General features: G+C 42.2%; 1 protein-coding gene across 1 annotated transcript in view; it reads left to right on the plus strand.

The window, feature by feature from the left end:
- Positions 1–15,158, plus strand: part of PIP5K1B (phosphatidylinositol-4-phosphate 5-kinase type 1 beta) — a 282,047-nt gene extending 266,889 nt beyond the window's left edge. The window contains 2 exon segments of the mRNA XM_033123070.1: positions 142–259; positions 14,412–15,158. Of these exon segments, the coding sequence (XP_032978961.1) occupies positions 142–259; positions 14,412–14,414 (121 nt within the window). The 3' untranslated portion in view covers positions 14,415–15,158.
- Positions 15,159–15,881: the final 723 nt, after the last annotated feature.

Here is a 15,881-nt window from a genome sequence, read left to right on the forward strand (position 1 = left end):
CGTATTTCTTTCAAACTCCCCATAATTTTTTTTTATCCCAAAAAGTTTCCCACCTTGGCCTCTTTAACCCCAACTTTGGAGGTGTCCTTGGATTTTGTTCTGGAGGCCACATCTCATCATTCTTCTTCTTTATTTTTTCAGTAAAGGTTTACCTTCCAGTTCAACATTTACCTTGGAAGAGGGAACCATCTACTTGACTTCTGAGCCAAATGCCGTGGACATGCAGGATGATAATGCCTCCGTGCTCGATGTTTATTTAGTAAGTAATTTTCAGTTTCTCCCCCTTCCCTTCTGGTTTACGGATGGATCCTTGGCTTACACAAGAACAAGTTCTAGTAGGCCAGCTGTGCTTGGGTGTTAAAAGAAACAGTGGCACCTTTTCCCTTTTACAAATGGTGCATCTTTTCATAAGCCACGTTTTCCCACCATTCATATAGAAAATTACACAAAAAAATATCTAGGGTAAGATACTAATTCACCATATGTCATAAGAGAACAAATCCCCTAACGTCCGGGCAGGGGATTCCTCGGAGTTATTCCCAAAGTAATGTCCTCTTTGACTCTATTGCATCCCTTTATGTGTGAATCTTCTTCACTGGGGAATGACTGCCTTGATATCTTGGTAGCCTGATAATCAGGTAAAGAACTTGAATTCAGCACCAAGAACCTTGGCAACCTCAGTTGTCACCCCTAGCCAGCCATGTGATCTGAGCAGGAACCTCTCCTACCGTGTGTCCTTATTTGTCAAAGGTGGGAAATAATGCCTGCCCTGCTCACCTCACAAGGCTTCTTGGAGGACCATGAGTGATTGTGTGTGGACACCCTTTAGTGCCCGCCAAGTTGTCTCTAGAGGCTTAGTTGAATTGTTAGATGAGGCCTAGAAAGATTCTCTGATAGCTAGACTGTGAAAGAGGAGACTGAGTGTTTTTCCTGCAAAGTACATCTCACACTCATTCTCCATGTCCTTGTAGACCTGCACCAAGTATCATGAAACAGGGAAAGTGCTGATTTGGAATTTTCTCCTTTTTAAACGTTTTGCCCAGCCTGAACCAGTACATTGCATCACTCTTAGGAAGCAAGCTCGACATCGGGACTTGCACTACTGTCTCATAGTAGCACATCTCCGCACCTCCTTTTATGCCTGTCCATATCCTCCAACCTAGCACTGTATTTCCTCAAATGTACAAGACATCAGTCACCCAAAATGTTGCTCCTCGGCCCAAAGCCCTCTAGTGTCTTCCCACCTCTCCTGGAGACAAATCAAGACCCTACACCTGCCTGGTCTCCCCCGCCTCTCTGGCGTCCTCCCTACTGCCTCTATCCTCCTTCCTGATGCTGTGTCAGCCACACTGGCCTCCTTGGCCTTCCTCCCGCAGACTAAGCACATTTCTGTCTCAGGACCTTTGCATGTACTATTACTGTCTGGACACTATCTCCAGTATACCTATGCTTGCTCCCTCACTTCCTTCAGGTCTCAGCCCAAACATTGCCTTCTCAGAGAGGCTTTTCCTTGAGCCTCTATATAAAATAGCAGACCCTCACCCACCACTGTGAAAGGATTTTTTGAACCCCTGAATATCATGGTTGTGGTACACAGAATTTCTTTCCACTGAGCAATGCTCCTCCCCACATCGCCCCCACTTTTTTAAAGAAAGTAAGGTATAGTATATTGCAAGATCCTTACAGAAGAGCTGGTTTTTTTCCATAACCAAGAAGATAGGGAATTAAATAGGGAAAAATATATACAGTATTTTTTTTTGGTTTCATGGTAAATTTCATCTGAAAGTAGAAATCAGGAAAGCCGAAATGAAAGACCAAGTGAAATAAGTGAAATCTCACCTTCATGAGCTGAGGGTTCATGCCACTTGTGTGTAGCTTCATAAAAACCAGCTTTGCACCTACCAGGGGCACGTGCTACCCCTGAGTGGCACGTGAGGTGGTTAAATGGCGTTGCTGGTGCCGATTCCTCATCCTTTATCCCTTATTCCTTTGGTAGAAAAGTTTGTTGTCTTATTAGTCATTCTGGTTGTTCCTTGCTACTATCAGTTTAGTTTATGAGATCACTGCTATTTGGTTTTGTTAGTGTCTAATTTTATTGCTTTTTTATTTCTTTGATATTGAAACGCAAAGCATTTCAGAAAAGGATAATAACACTTGCCTCAGAAGCCATAAGGAAAAGCCACAGTGATAATCATTGGTTGTCTCGAGAGCACTTGCGGACCAATTAGACAAAAAGGAGTTATGGGAGTTTAGAACTGAGAGAGATGGCAGGTTGGTGTGGTCCCCTGACCAGCGTTCCAGCAGTCTCCACAGCTTTTGTTGTGGTTCAGAAACATTGAAGAAAGGAAAGGAAAAGGGAGAGGGCAGTCAGGCTATGGATAGAGTAACAAGACAGTAGAAATTTTTCTCACCAAGATTGGAGAAAAACTGATCAGTGTAATCTTGTTTTGTAGCTAATAACAATAAGCTGGGAAACATTTTTTGAGTGTTTCCTACATGTCTGGCACTGTCCTAAATAGTATACTTTATATATACTAATTCATTTATCCTCACAACAACTCTATGAGGCAGATGTGGTTACTAGCTCCAATTACAAATCAGGAAATCAAGGCACATGGAGATTATCCAGTTTGCCGCCAGTTATGCAGCCAGTGATCAATGAGAACTGGCATTCAAACCAATGGAGACCAGTGCAGAGCCTCCATTGCTGAGCTATGCTACCTGGATTAAGAATCATCCGGCCTTTGCAATATGCAAATTAGACCCAGAGACCTTAAATAACTTATTCAAAGTTTCACAATAAGGTAACGGGGCATGAAAAATATAGAGGAAAAAGGTTACAGAGACAAATTTGTGTTAATAAACATTGATTCTTTTTAAATTTCAATATAGAATGTGGAAGTTCAAGGATGGTGTCAGGGAAACAGTTTGGTATTGTTGGAAGAGCACAGGATTTTTTTTTTTAATTGGGGAATATTGGGGAACAATGTGTTTCTCCAGGGCCCATCAGCTCCAAGTCGTTGTCCTTCAGTCTAGTTGTGGAGGGCACAAGTCAGCTTGTCCAAGTCCAGTCGCCGTTTTCAATCTTTAGTTGCAGGGGGCACAGCGGGAATTGAACTGGCAACCTTGTTGTTGAGAGCCCGCGCTCTAACCAACTGAGCCATCTGGCCTCCCCGGAAGAACATAGGATTTTGAACACTAATAATGGTCAAACTAAGCACATACAATGTGCCAAGCACTGTCTCAGTCCTTTTCTTACACTAGCTCCGTCATGAAGGTAGGTATTACATTTGTCTCCATCCACACATCTAAGGAAACTGAAGTTGAACTGGCAGTTCTTAGAGCTGGTAAATGGCAGAGCCAAAATTCGAATCCAGCTCCTACCTAAACTTGAAACCATGCCACACCCTATCTCTGTGGTTGTTCCTGATGCTTGGAACAAGTCTCACATCCATCTCATAGGAATCATGCTCCTTATGAAGGTGAGAGATAGATCCAAAAAGGAAGAAGGAAAGGAATGAGAGGGGTTTATGTTGAGAGAAGTTTCTATAAAACTCCACTTTCATCATTATTTCTGGGTTTTGTGGGGGTTTTTTGTATCATGTTTCCCCGAAAATAAGACCGGGTCTTATATTAAGTTTTGCTCCAAAAGACACATTAGGGCTTATGTTCAGGGGATGTCATCCTGAAAAATGATGCTAGGGCTTATTTTCCGGTTAGGTCTTATTTTCGGGGAAACACGGTAGTTCTAGTACAATCATTCTTAAACCTTTTGATCTCAGGACCCCCTTATACTCTTAAAAATTACTGAGGATCCCAAAGAGCTTTTCTGTATGAGTTCATATTTTTAAATATTAAAACAAGAAATATGTTAAATATTAATTCATTCAAAATAATAACTATCAAATGTTAATTTAAATAAGTTTTTATGAAAATAATTATATTTTCCAGGACAAAATTAAATTGAGTGAGAAGAGAGGCATTATGTTAGATTTTTGCAACCCCTAATGTCTGACTTACTAGAAACTGGATTCTCATATGTTTCTACATTAGTCTATTGCGATATGGCACGTCACTGTACTCCACTGGACACCCATGAGAGGAAATAAGAATAAAAAGGCAAATAGCATCTTGGTATTGATAGGAAAATAGTTAGACCTCATGGGTCCCCAGAAATGGTACCCATCCCCCCACAGTTGTCTTAATACTTAGTCTCTTCACGTTACAGAACCAAATGGGATATGAATTAGAGAGAAATAGGCATCTGGATTCTATGCCTGTCTCTGCTGCTCATTAGTCATTGACCTTGAATAAACTCTTTTGGGACCTCAGTTTTCTCATCTATAAAATGGATCATTAATTCATCTCTAAGACCCCTTCTAGCTTTGACCAGCTATGACTTATTCTAAATTACAAGAAATTGCAGAAATAAGGTTTTTCCAGAGTAGCTAACGTTATTTCTCCAAATTTCGCTGTTTCATCACATATTCTACTATAAACCTTCACAGTAGTTAAAGTCACATTTTATGGCAATACATCTAGAAAGTTCTGCACCATTAACTTGTAATTCCAGGATGATTTTTATTTTTTATTTTACATGGTCATCCAGATCTGAAAGGATATAGCTCATTGCCCTCCCTTCACTATTTTCATTTGCCTCAACATTATGAAAGAGTGAATGGAAAAGAAAAGCACGAGAAGGGAAAACCAATCTTGCCTACATCTTTGACTCTCCCTCCTCTTGACCTAATTAGAATCCTCTTAATCATAGTCATCTTTACCTGAAGGCCAGTTGGAGGCTTTATCATGTTCAGTGTTGTGAACCAATCATAGATTTCTCCTGTAATGTTTCTCCTCCTTTCAGATATAGCATTTCTCTATTGGTAGTTGTAATCTAATCCCCAGGTGCTATTAGTTGTATACTAGTGGACAATACTGTTTATATCCCGTTAAAAGTATACGATTTAAACCCAGATGGTTTATGCACACCATATAACACCTGAAGTTTCCTTTTTAAGGATCCAACCACATTATGTGCATGTAAATTAGGCCAGCTATCCTGCTTTTTTTCTGTGATTTGATATGAAATTAAAAATGTAGACTACCTTAACAGGAAGCTAATTGTTCCATAGTCCTTATTAAAACATTTAGGTCAGGCTCCATGTTCCTAGCTAGCCTGCACTGCTTTGAAAAGGCCATTCACCTTCATGCTCTAGAGTTCCAGGCTATCTGAATCATTTGCAAATATTCAAATCAAGGGAGGTGTTTTTAGAAGATGATTTTCAGTGACCAAAAAAAATGTGTTTTCCATTGAATTTTGAATTGATGACATAGATTAGGGTATTTCAAAGAATACAGAGATGAGCAGACTCTATTGATTTAAAATAGGCAATCACACAGCCTTCATAAGAGAGCTAGATTCCACTGTTTGAATAGTCCCTGATATTCCAAGGCACTGACGCTGTCACAGTAGCTGTTTGAAATAACAGCTGAAATGTTCCTAAGACAGCTTCCTTGCCTGATGTAGAATGCAATTTGGTGTTAATGGGAAGAGGAACAACTTGTTAGTTGAAAAATGTCATGGGTGACTAGCGTGGATGGATGGATAAGTGGGAGATAGGGGATTGCTTTCTTAAAATTATAGAAATTTGAAAGATGGCTGCCACACAACAGTGACTTTCTTGCCTCTATTTTTCAGTCCCGAGGATATGCCCTTTCTTTCTACATTTTCCGTATTAACATGCTCTCGATGATAGGTACTTTCATCCAGATATGTGCCTCTGCAAAATGGCTGTTTGCAATGCAAAAGTAGCTGTGGGCAAAGGAGAAGAAACAGTTAAGCGATTTCTGAGCCGAGCCAGGATTGGGAATTAGTGCTCTGATGTGCACTTGTTCGACAGCGTGGTTATTGAATGTGTCTTTAGGGTGGTTAATAGTACTCTTTGATCATAGCACGAAGGGTGGCAGAGAATAGAAAATGTTTGAATTAACAGCTTATCATGCTATTATGCCTGAGAAAAAGAAGAAAAACATTGTAAATTAGGTCACAGGGGTCTTAGAAAATTCAGCGGCACGTTTTGGCAAGAGAGACTGCATTTCTGGATTTGCTTCCATTGGCATTGAAGTTAATGACTTAATATGTGAAGTATCGGATCCCTTTAATCACTCCTTGTCTGAGCCAGTATTGGCTGCTGCAAGGGGTGTTTATTTGAAACAGTGGCAATTCTATTCTCGGCAGAGACCTAGATTTCCCACCATTGATGCTGCTCAGGATTTTGGTAGATTTTAGTGAGAGCAAAACAGGAAGAGAAGAGGAAAACCCTACCTTTGGCTCGTCAGGCATTTAACCAAAATGCCTCTTCCTTCCACCACAGGACCACTTGTTGAGAAATGAGATTTCAGAAAGGGCAAAACGGGGCCCTTTGGTTTTTAATCTCCAGAAATGCTTGGCCCCATTTAGTCATTGGCTGAATAATATTTCTAAGACATATGGAAGAGCTGAAAAAAATGAATCCCGCTGCCTGAGCCCCACAGCACCTAGAAGTGATGCCCGCACTGAAATGAGAGATGCACGCTTCAAATTAATGAGGCAACCTGTCCGTCTGCATTAGCAGGGCACCCATAAAATTTTCTTTAAAAAAAAAAACCACAGCATTAAACTATTGTTTAAGGGTGAGCTTACGGAACTGGAGTTGGAATTATAAAGGCATTCTGGTTTATCAGTTAAATTAGTCCCAGAGTTAGCAATTGAACAACAGCCTGCGAGGCTAAGTACTTTTTTGTTTTGCCCAGCTTTACAGTGAATTGTGGCCTCACAGGCCAGCTTGATCCCCGCCTTCTCCAAGGCCAGTTGTGCTGTGCAGCTGGCCTGAGTCTTATCACATCCAGGTGCTCCACAGGCAGCCCCGTCATTTTCCATCCCTTACCTCACACTGGCCTCTCCCCCCTTGCCCACTGCCTCCAGACGCTCCCTTTTGCTTCTCTTTCTAGTTTCTGTTTCCTACCTTGTCATGGGAAGCCAGTGTTTTCTAGTCTCCTGAGTCTTTCCAACTCTTGGGAAAAGAGCGTTTGAGGAAGAACAGTCTCTAACGGTGTGAACTTGGGGTCTACCAAGCCCTGAGCCTGCAGGAAACAAACGCAAAATGAACCAGGTTAGGAACAAATGAGAATTTTAGGGAAAGCACATTTCAATCGTGCCGTGGGCCTAGAGCACAGGGCTGTCATCGTTCATACACTTTGGTCGCCTGGCATCTGAGGCGCAATGGGAAAACGTGGTAGAAGGGAGAATGCCTCAAGTACTGCACTTAATAAAATATAAGGCTTCCGGGGAGTGATGACCGGCATGAGGAGGACTCGGGAGTAAGGATCTGAGGGCTTAGCTGCCCTTTGGTTTGTCTCCGCTGTGTTTGTTTGCTAGGGTTGCTGTAACAAAGAACTACCGCCTGGGTGGCTTAGACAACAGAAATTTGTTTTCTCATTGTTGTGGAGCCGAGACGTCAGGGTCATGTTCCCTCTGAAGGCTCTAAGAGAGGATCCTTCCTCGCCTCTTCTAGCTTCTGGTGGCTCCACCTGCTCCTTGGTGTTCTTTGACTTGCAACACTCTAATCTCTGCCTCCATGTTCTTGTGGCCTTCTTCCTGTGACTCTGCCTCTGCGTGTCCTCTCTTCTTCTCATGAGGACACCAGTCATCGGATTGAGGGGCCACCTTAACCCCATGTGACCTCGTCTGAACTTGTAGATGTAATTATATCTGTAATAAGGTCCCATTCCAAGGTTCCAGGTAGACATGAAGTTTTGGGGGACACTGTTGAATCAACTACACTGCCTTCCTCAGGAGGCCTGGGACTACTCCTTACCAGGCGTGGCCCCATTTGTCCATTCGCTTTTCATCTCCCCGGCTAAGTCCCTATGAAGTTGGGTAGATGTTTCCAAATTATTTTGGATCCTCACAAAAAGGTGTCAGGTAAATGAACCTTTTACAGTTCATCAGGTAAATGAACCTTTTAGCAGATACAGTCACCGGTTGGGGACATATTTTGTGTTAGAAATGCAATCCCTGAGGTGGACCAGAGCATTGGTATTTTTAAAAGCTCTCCACACATCCAGGGCTGAGATGCACTGAGCAGGTTGACAGGGTTCTCCAGCGCTGAGCATCCTGTAATTCTTCTGTGCTAGATGTAAGTGAGAGCTGTGTCACTCCCCGGGGTCCCCTCCTAAGATGGTTGGCCAGTTAGTTTTGCTTTACATTAGAGGAAAAAAATGCACCTGATTCTGAAGTGCGTAGGAGGCTCCTACCACATTCAAGTTTCTGAACTGGGCTGATGATTGTCTTCCTGCTTCCTGCACGCCCCACTTCCATCTACTGGTAGGAAGGCACCTCTGACCAAGGCGGATACGAGATTGAAGCCCTTGAATTGAAAGCTAATCAGGAGTGAGTGTGCCGCTCAATGGACTGTTTCCACTCCAGGTCCTTCACTGTAGCCTCTCAGAGCTGTGCGGGGACATTCAGCACATCCTTCAAACGTCAAAGGAAACTCCCTCTGACAGGCCCAGCGTCTACCACCTTCCACGCTGGACTAAAGGCTGCAGTTACAGTCAGGCACAAAACTGAAGGGGCCGATCTTCTCTCAGATTCAGGTGTGCCCTTCTCATCCATCACGGCCAGTTCCACTTGAGCCTCTTTGAAAGGGCTCCCTGGGAGTTTGGGGATTCAACACAGAAAGTGCTTCTTTCTACCCCTTAGGCAGCAACTTTAACAAAGTATCGATAAACAAGAGGTGGAAAAAGCCTTTTCTTCACTTTAAATCTTTGGCAGGTCATCCCTTAGAGCCACTCAACTCCTAGGTGACTGTAGCTTTTGAAGTAATCCACTATAGGGGATAGGATTGAGTATAAGAAAATTCAAATACAGAGTCTTAATTTTTAAGAAACTTTCTACATTTCAGTAATGGCTACTGTATTTGTTTCCTAGGGCTGCCATAACAAAGTCCCACAAAATAGGTGGATTAAACAGTAGAAATTTATGATCTCCCAGGTCTGGAGGCCAGAAATCCAAGATCAAGGTGTCAGCAGGGTGGGCTCCTTCGGAGGCTGTGAGGGAAGGATCTGTTCCAGGCTGTTCTCATTGGCTTATAGATGGCCATCTTCTCCCAGTGTCTTCACATTTGTTTTCCCTCCATGTGTGTCTCTGTGTCCAAATTTCCTCTTTCTATAAGGACATCAGTCATAATGGATTAGGGCCTCACTTTAACTTGCCTACCTCTGTAAAGGCTCTATCTCCAAACAGTGTCACATTCGGAGATACTGGGGGTTAGGACTCCAACATATGAATTTGGGGGAGACAACTCAACCTATAATTGCTAGAAGTGCTGAGAGGAAAAGGCTTGGTGGGGCTTGAACTTCTAGTTCCTACCCTTGAGACCATGGCCGGGGCCCGCTGGCATCTTATGCTTTCCTGCTACTACGTATGAACGAGAGAAGCCAGTGGCCTCGTCCAAAGGTGCTGCTCCCGGGTGAATGAGACCAGGCCCATATTCCTCCCCAGCACAGTTTCCTAATGTGGCAGAGGCAGGAGTCGGAGTGAATTCGGTTATGGCCCCAGAGCTATGTGATATATTAGGTAATAAGGTAACCATTTGGATTTACAATTAGCAGAAATCACTCGCATGCTGGAAAGTCTGCTGTAGAATTGTCAGCCCATATAAATCCTTGGTGCCCTGAGGCATCCCTTGGGTCTTCAGGAAACAAGTTAATCAGGCAGGGAACGGCGCTAAAATATTGCCGCTGCACTAACGGTTTTGAAAGGACAGGCCATAATCCTAAATCCATCCCATAAGACGTCCACGGTGAGTGCCAGCTTTTTTCTTGGGTCTGTTCTCGTCTTCTCAGTCATCTAGCTGCTGGTTGGTATGGAACGCTTTGCTAGGGCATTTGGAGGCTGGCAGGAGGCTTGGTGCTCCACGTGCTGCCAACACCTCAGACGACAGCACTCTCCCAGATGGGTCACAATATGGTAGTTTTCATCCCAATTGTATACACCTATCAAGGACATTCCAAGTTCCCCCTTCTGCCTCAAGGCTTGTTAGTTAAAGGCCTGCAGCCCTGGCCTTCGGGAAATAATTTCCCCTCTGATTGAATCTAAGTTTTTTTGTGTTTTTTTTTTAAGTACAAAGGTAGGACATTTGGACCCAGGCTTCTCTAAGTTCCCTCCATCTATAAAATCCCATAGCAGTGCCATCTGACTCCATTTGTACCCTGTGTCCTGATTTCTGTAGCACTAACATGTGTAGTCATTTTACCTCCTAAGAAAATGGTGAGCTTTGGATTCCTGCTGCTGTTGACCAAAGAGAAACTCCCCACTCTAGTCTATCCCCAAGTGATTGGGCCTTGTGAAGTAACCCCCAAGCTGAGGTAGACAGGAATATGATAAAATGTAAATATAGAGCCTTAGGTAAATGGAAAAAGAAAAGACTTCCCAGAGCTGCTTTCTCAGAAATTCCTGAATTTCAAACACAGGGCTGTCTAGTGACCCAGAGATGGAGGGGACTCCAGAGGCAGCATGAGGCATTGTGAAGGCTTTATGTGTGTGTGAGTTTACACTGAAATGAGTGGTGCGGCAGGACGAGTTGCTGTGTCCTCATGGCGGCAGGAGGAACATCGGCCCAAAGAATACGAAACATAGAAAATAGAAAACAGAGAAGGCTGGGTGGGGAAAACAGAAGTCAGGAATTGCTGGTGGAAACGGGCTTGGAATAAGAAAAGGAAATAAGGCCTGGAGAAAAATGCTTTACTCCAGAGTATTTTGGCAAAGAATTTCAACTTGAAACCAAAATGAGAAGGTGCTTGAACACCAGACAGGGAAAGATCCTGCTTCCATGGCATCCTGGGGCTGAATCCTGAGGTAGTTGCAGTTTTAAAAGAACATCAACCTTGAAGGTTAATCAAAACAGTGTGGTACTGGCATAAAAACATATAGAGAGAGCCCAGAAATAAATCTTCGCTTATACGGTCAATTAATCTACAACAAAGGAGGCAAGGATATACAGTGGGGTAAGTGGTGGGAACACTGGACAGATACATGCAAAAAAAATAAAATTGGAACACTTTTTTACAACATATACAAGTGTAAACTCAAAATGGATTAAAGACTTAAATATTATACCTGAAACTATAAAGCTCCTAGAAGAAAACATAGGCAGGAAACTCCTTGAGATTGCTCTATTTTTTTAGATATGTCTCCTCGACATGGGAGACAAAAGAAAATAAACAAGTGGGATTACATCAAACTAAAAAGTTTTTGCACAGCAAAGGAAACCATCAACAAAATGAAATGAGAGAAAATAATTCACAAATGATACGTCTGATAGGGGTTAATATCCAAAATATATAAGGAACTCATATAACTTAACACCAAAAAAAAATCCAATTAAAACATAGGCAGAGGACCTGAACAGACATTTCTCCATAAATGACATACAGATGGCCAACAGACATAAGAAAAGATGCTCAATATCACTAATCATGAGAGAAATGCAAATTGAAACCACAATGAGATATCACCTCACACCTCTCAGAATGGCCACCATCAATAAATCAACAAATAAGTGTTGGCAAGGATGTGGAGAAAAAAGAACCCTCATGCACTGCTGGTGGGATTGTAGATTAGTGCAATAATTGTGGAAAACAGTATGGAGATTCCTCAAAAAATTAACAATTGGGCTGCCGTACAATCCAGCAATTCCACTTCTTGGTATTTATCCAAAGAAAACAAATACCAATTTGAAAAGATGTATGCACCTCTGTTCACTGTAGCATTACTAGTAATAGCCAAGATATGGAAGCAACCTAAGTGTCCATCAATAACTTAATGGATAAAGAAGATGCAGTACACACACACACACACACACACACACACACACACACACACACAATCAAATATTATTCAGCAATAAAAAAGAATGAAATCTTGCCATTTGCGACAACATGAATAAACCTGGAGGATATTGTGCTAAGTGAAATAAGTCAGAGAAACACAAATAAAGTATGATTTCACTTATATGTAGGATCTAAGAAAACAAAGCAAATGAACAACAGACTCATAGAAACAGAGACCGAAAGGATAGTTACCAGAGAGGAGGAAGATGGGTAAAAAGATGAAGGAGAATTGTAATCAATATAGTTGATAATACTGTGATAAGTTGACATGGTGACAGATGATTACTAGAATTAACGGGGTGATCACATTGTAAGGTATAAAAATGTCAAATCACTATATTGTACACCTGAAATATAAAACGCATATTAGCTATACTTAAGTAAAAAATAAATGTAAAATACAAAAAAACTGTACAAACAGTATTTAATAGAATCTGTGGTTGACATGGAACTTTGTGATAATCTGCCACAGCGCAGCCATAACTGCTCGACCTCTCCATTGACCAGTCAAATGCCTTTGGGTACCAGGTGTAGGACATACAGCTTCCTGCCTCAGCTCTACCCAGAAGCCCGTCAGCCTCAGCCTCACCCCCAGGGACAGCAACTGCCCCTCTTCAGTGACCACTCGTTTCTTTACTCTGATTGGAAAGCACTTCCAAGATAAAGCAAAACTAGCTTCCACGCATTTGTCCCAGTTCTGGTCTTGGAGCCATTTAGTCTCACCGATTGGGTCTCAACCGATGGCAAATTGGGCCCATGTGCTGGGGGAGGCCATGGGTCTGAGTATCAGGATGCTTGATGGCGGGGATGGGGCAGAGCAAAACTTTACCACATTCTGATAGCCCAGCCCCTACCCCAAGGATCATGACCATCTGTGCCACTGTTGTTGATGACATTGTCACACTGTCATCCGTGTGTCCTGGGACCAAACTGGTACCTAACCCCTCTTTCCCGTGGCTAGCCTTCAGATACTCAGAGACAACTATTATGCTCCATCTCTTCATCTCCTATTTTCTAGACCAAAAAGCCCACGTGTGCAGCCATTTCCATGGGGTCCTGGAGTTGGAGCCCTTCACTGGTGGATCTTCTCAGGCATGACTCAGATTGGACAATGTCCCTCTGAGGGTTTGGCATTAGAAACCGGACCCAGAACTCCAGCTGAACTATCACCTACCTACTTTTACTTTGTGGTTTTAAGAAACCAGGACTCAAATCTAATTAGTAGGACCTTACCATTTTCTGTGGGGTTTTTATGTCACTGATTGATAAACATCATGTGAGCACATCAAAGGGATACAATTGAACCTAAAGAAAGTCCACCTTAGGGACATCTGTCCTGAGGATGTAGGCAACTTTCCATTCGCCTGCTGCTATAGCTTCCAACACCAAACACTCAAGCGGTTCCTGCAAGCTGATGTCTGAGTAACCGTTAGTAACAAGTTAGTAAGAGGGAATGATCTATTAAAGTGGCAAGCTAGTAAAAATTACAACTAACAACAGGCTCAAATTGCATGATAAAATACTCATTTTTTAAATAGCATCCTCTTTATTTGATATAGTTTCTTTCCTAATAATTTTCAGAGTCATGTCAAACTTTTTCCTCAAGCCTTTTCAGCCTCCAGATGAAGGTGTTGGGCCACACAATCCCCGTGATCCAGCTCCAACCTTCTTAACTACCATTTTGGGAGCATTAGCATATGCCAGGCACTGTGCTAAATGACATGTATATAATTTTTGTGTATTGTATCTGTGTGTATATGTGTGCACACACACTATATTTCTCCATAGAAAAGTTTACTCCTTACAACTACCCTATAAAGTGGTGTTTCTTACCCCTGTTTTACAAATAAATAAGATACCAAGAAGGCTAAGTAACTTGCAGAATGCCCTATAGCTGTAATACTTAGGAAGTCAGTAGATTTAACCCACTGTGTCTGTCTCTAAAGACTGAGCACGGTACTGCTTCCCCATATGTCTCTTAGTATAACTATCCCAGGTTGAATTAGCTGCCTCTGACCTTCAATGGTTCTCGTTTTGGATTCACTATATACTGGACATATTTTTACTCCTTGGCCACAGGGGTGGTGTTTGGAAATGAACACAGCACCCATGAGTCCAAGACCATGTTCACGTTGTTCCAACTGGCTTGGGGCCCGACGTACCACAGCACATCCGCAAAGCCCTGTGCACTGGGAGGGCAGGAGTATGTCTTAGCCAGGATTGAGTCCCTACCAGTGCTGTGATTTAGCAGGGACGTGACAAACCTTGGTATAATTACCATGTTGGGAATCCACCAGAGAAGTGTACGCTATCATTGCAGCGGAATCCCAGCCTAAGGCACTCCCACTTCCACCAGCATATCTCCCAGGAACAAGTCATGGGGAGAAATAATGCACTTGTGTTCCTACTCATGAGGCGCAGTTATAAATCAATGCCAAAACCAAGTGTGACAGCTGGTTTCTTTCTTTTTCCCTCAGTAAGTGAAAGTGGTGGCTGCGTGAGCAGACGGATGAGACATGAACAATTCGTGGTAGAGAAGTTCCTCCACTCCGGAATTACCCAAAAGAACTTGGCTGAGCCCCACGACACACCAAGTACTAATCAAAGGGATTTAGGAGTTTGCGAGATGTCAGGGGAGCCTTCGTCCATCGGCTGATCAGCAGATGTGATGTGAAAAATACCACACTATTCTGTCATTTGCTGTTGCTTGCTGAACTGTGAAGAACTGCATGAACTATATTTAAGCTGCTTTCTATACCGTTGCCAATCACTTTTTGGACTTGAAAGTGCTATTTTCCTATTGACACTTGCATTGTTTCATTTTGCATGCCTCCAGTGATTATACATAAGCAACATATGTAATCTGCTTATTTTTTTTAGAATCCATCGTGCAAAATGGTAAATAAAGTACAAATTCTACTGTTTTGCAAAATTATAATCATAGTCCATGTCATTAAAAGTTTAAATTGGTTTCATATAAAGATCAGTATAATAGGTCTGCATATACTTTATAGATAACTAGCTTCTATAAAGATATTTTCACTGTTTACTAGTGAAATGAGAAAGGCAATGCTATTTATAAAAGGCTTTATGTCGTGTACATACATTGTCTTTGAAATATTTGTGATTTAGTTTATTGCTTGTAAAAGAAAGTATATAATTTATTTAGTAAATACTATTGTAAACTATAGTTTTATTGAGAGAAATAAAATATTTTGTTCTCACTTGTGGTGGTACAGTGATTCCAATGGTTTATGGTCTTTTATAATTCCTCCTATTAATTAAAAAGAAATAACTGAGACATGCCTCATTTTTAGATATTCTGGAATCCTAAATAAAACTCTCATGACAGATGAAAATGGAGAGACAATTCTCTGGACCCTGAAAAAAGACTCAGTAGCAAGTTCTGCTCAACTTGTTAAGAGGTTTTCCCAAATGTCCTGGTGTGTTAGCATTTACAATGTTATGTTGTGGTAAAAAAAATAATAATAAACTAACAAAAAATATCAGTAAATCCCAAAATCTCTGGATAAGGGATCCAGAGCAGTCCCTATCTAGAACATGCCACTTTTACAGCAGAAGGAAAAAGTAATAGTGGAACCAAGTAATGGGAGCTCATAAAGCGTCGGCTTAAAAGTTGCTTACATAGCGGCCGGATGGCTCAGTTGGTTAGAGCACAAGCTTTGAACAACAGGGTTGCCAGTTCAATTCCCACATGGGCTAGTGAGCTGCTCCCTCCACAATTAAATTGAAGACAACCAGCTGCCGCTGAGCTGCGAGGGGGGTGCAGCCTGATACCTCAGTTGGTTAGAGCACGAGCTCTCAACAACAAGGTTGCCAGTTCAATTCCCCCATGGGACGGTGGGCTGCACCCCCTGCAACTAAAGATTGAAAACGGCAACTGAACTTGGAGCTGAGCTGCGCCCTCCACTAGATTGAAGGACAAT

This window comes from Rhinolophus ferrumequinum, chromosome 12 (genome assembly GCF_004115265.2).
Source record: "Rhinolophus ferrumequinum isolate MPI-CBG mRhiFer1 chromosome 12, mRhiFer1_v1.p, whole genome shotgun sequence".
NCBI classification, from domain to species: domain Eukaryota; kingdom Metazoa; phylum Chordata; class Mammalia; order Chiroptera; family Rhinolophidae; genus Rhinolophus; species Rhinolophus ferrumequinum.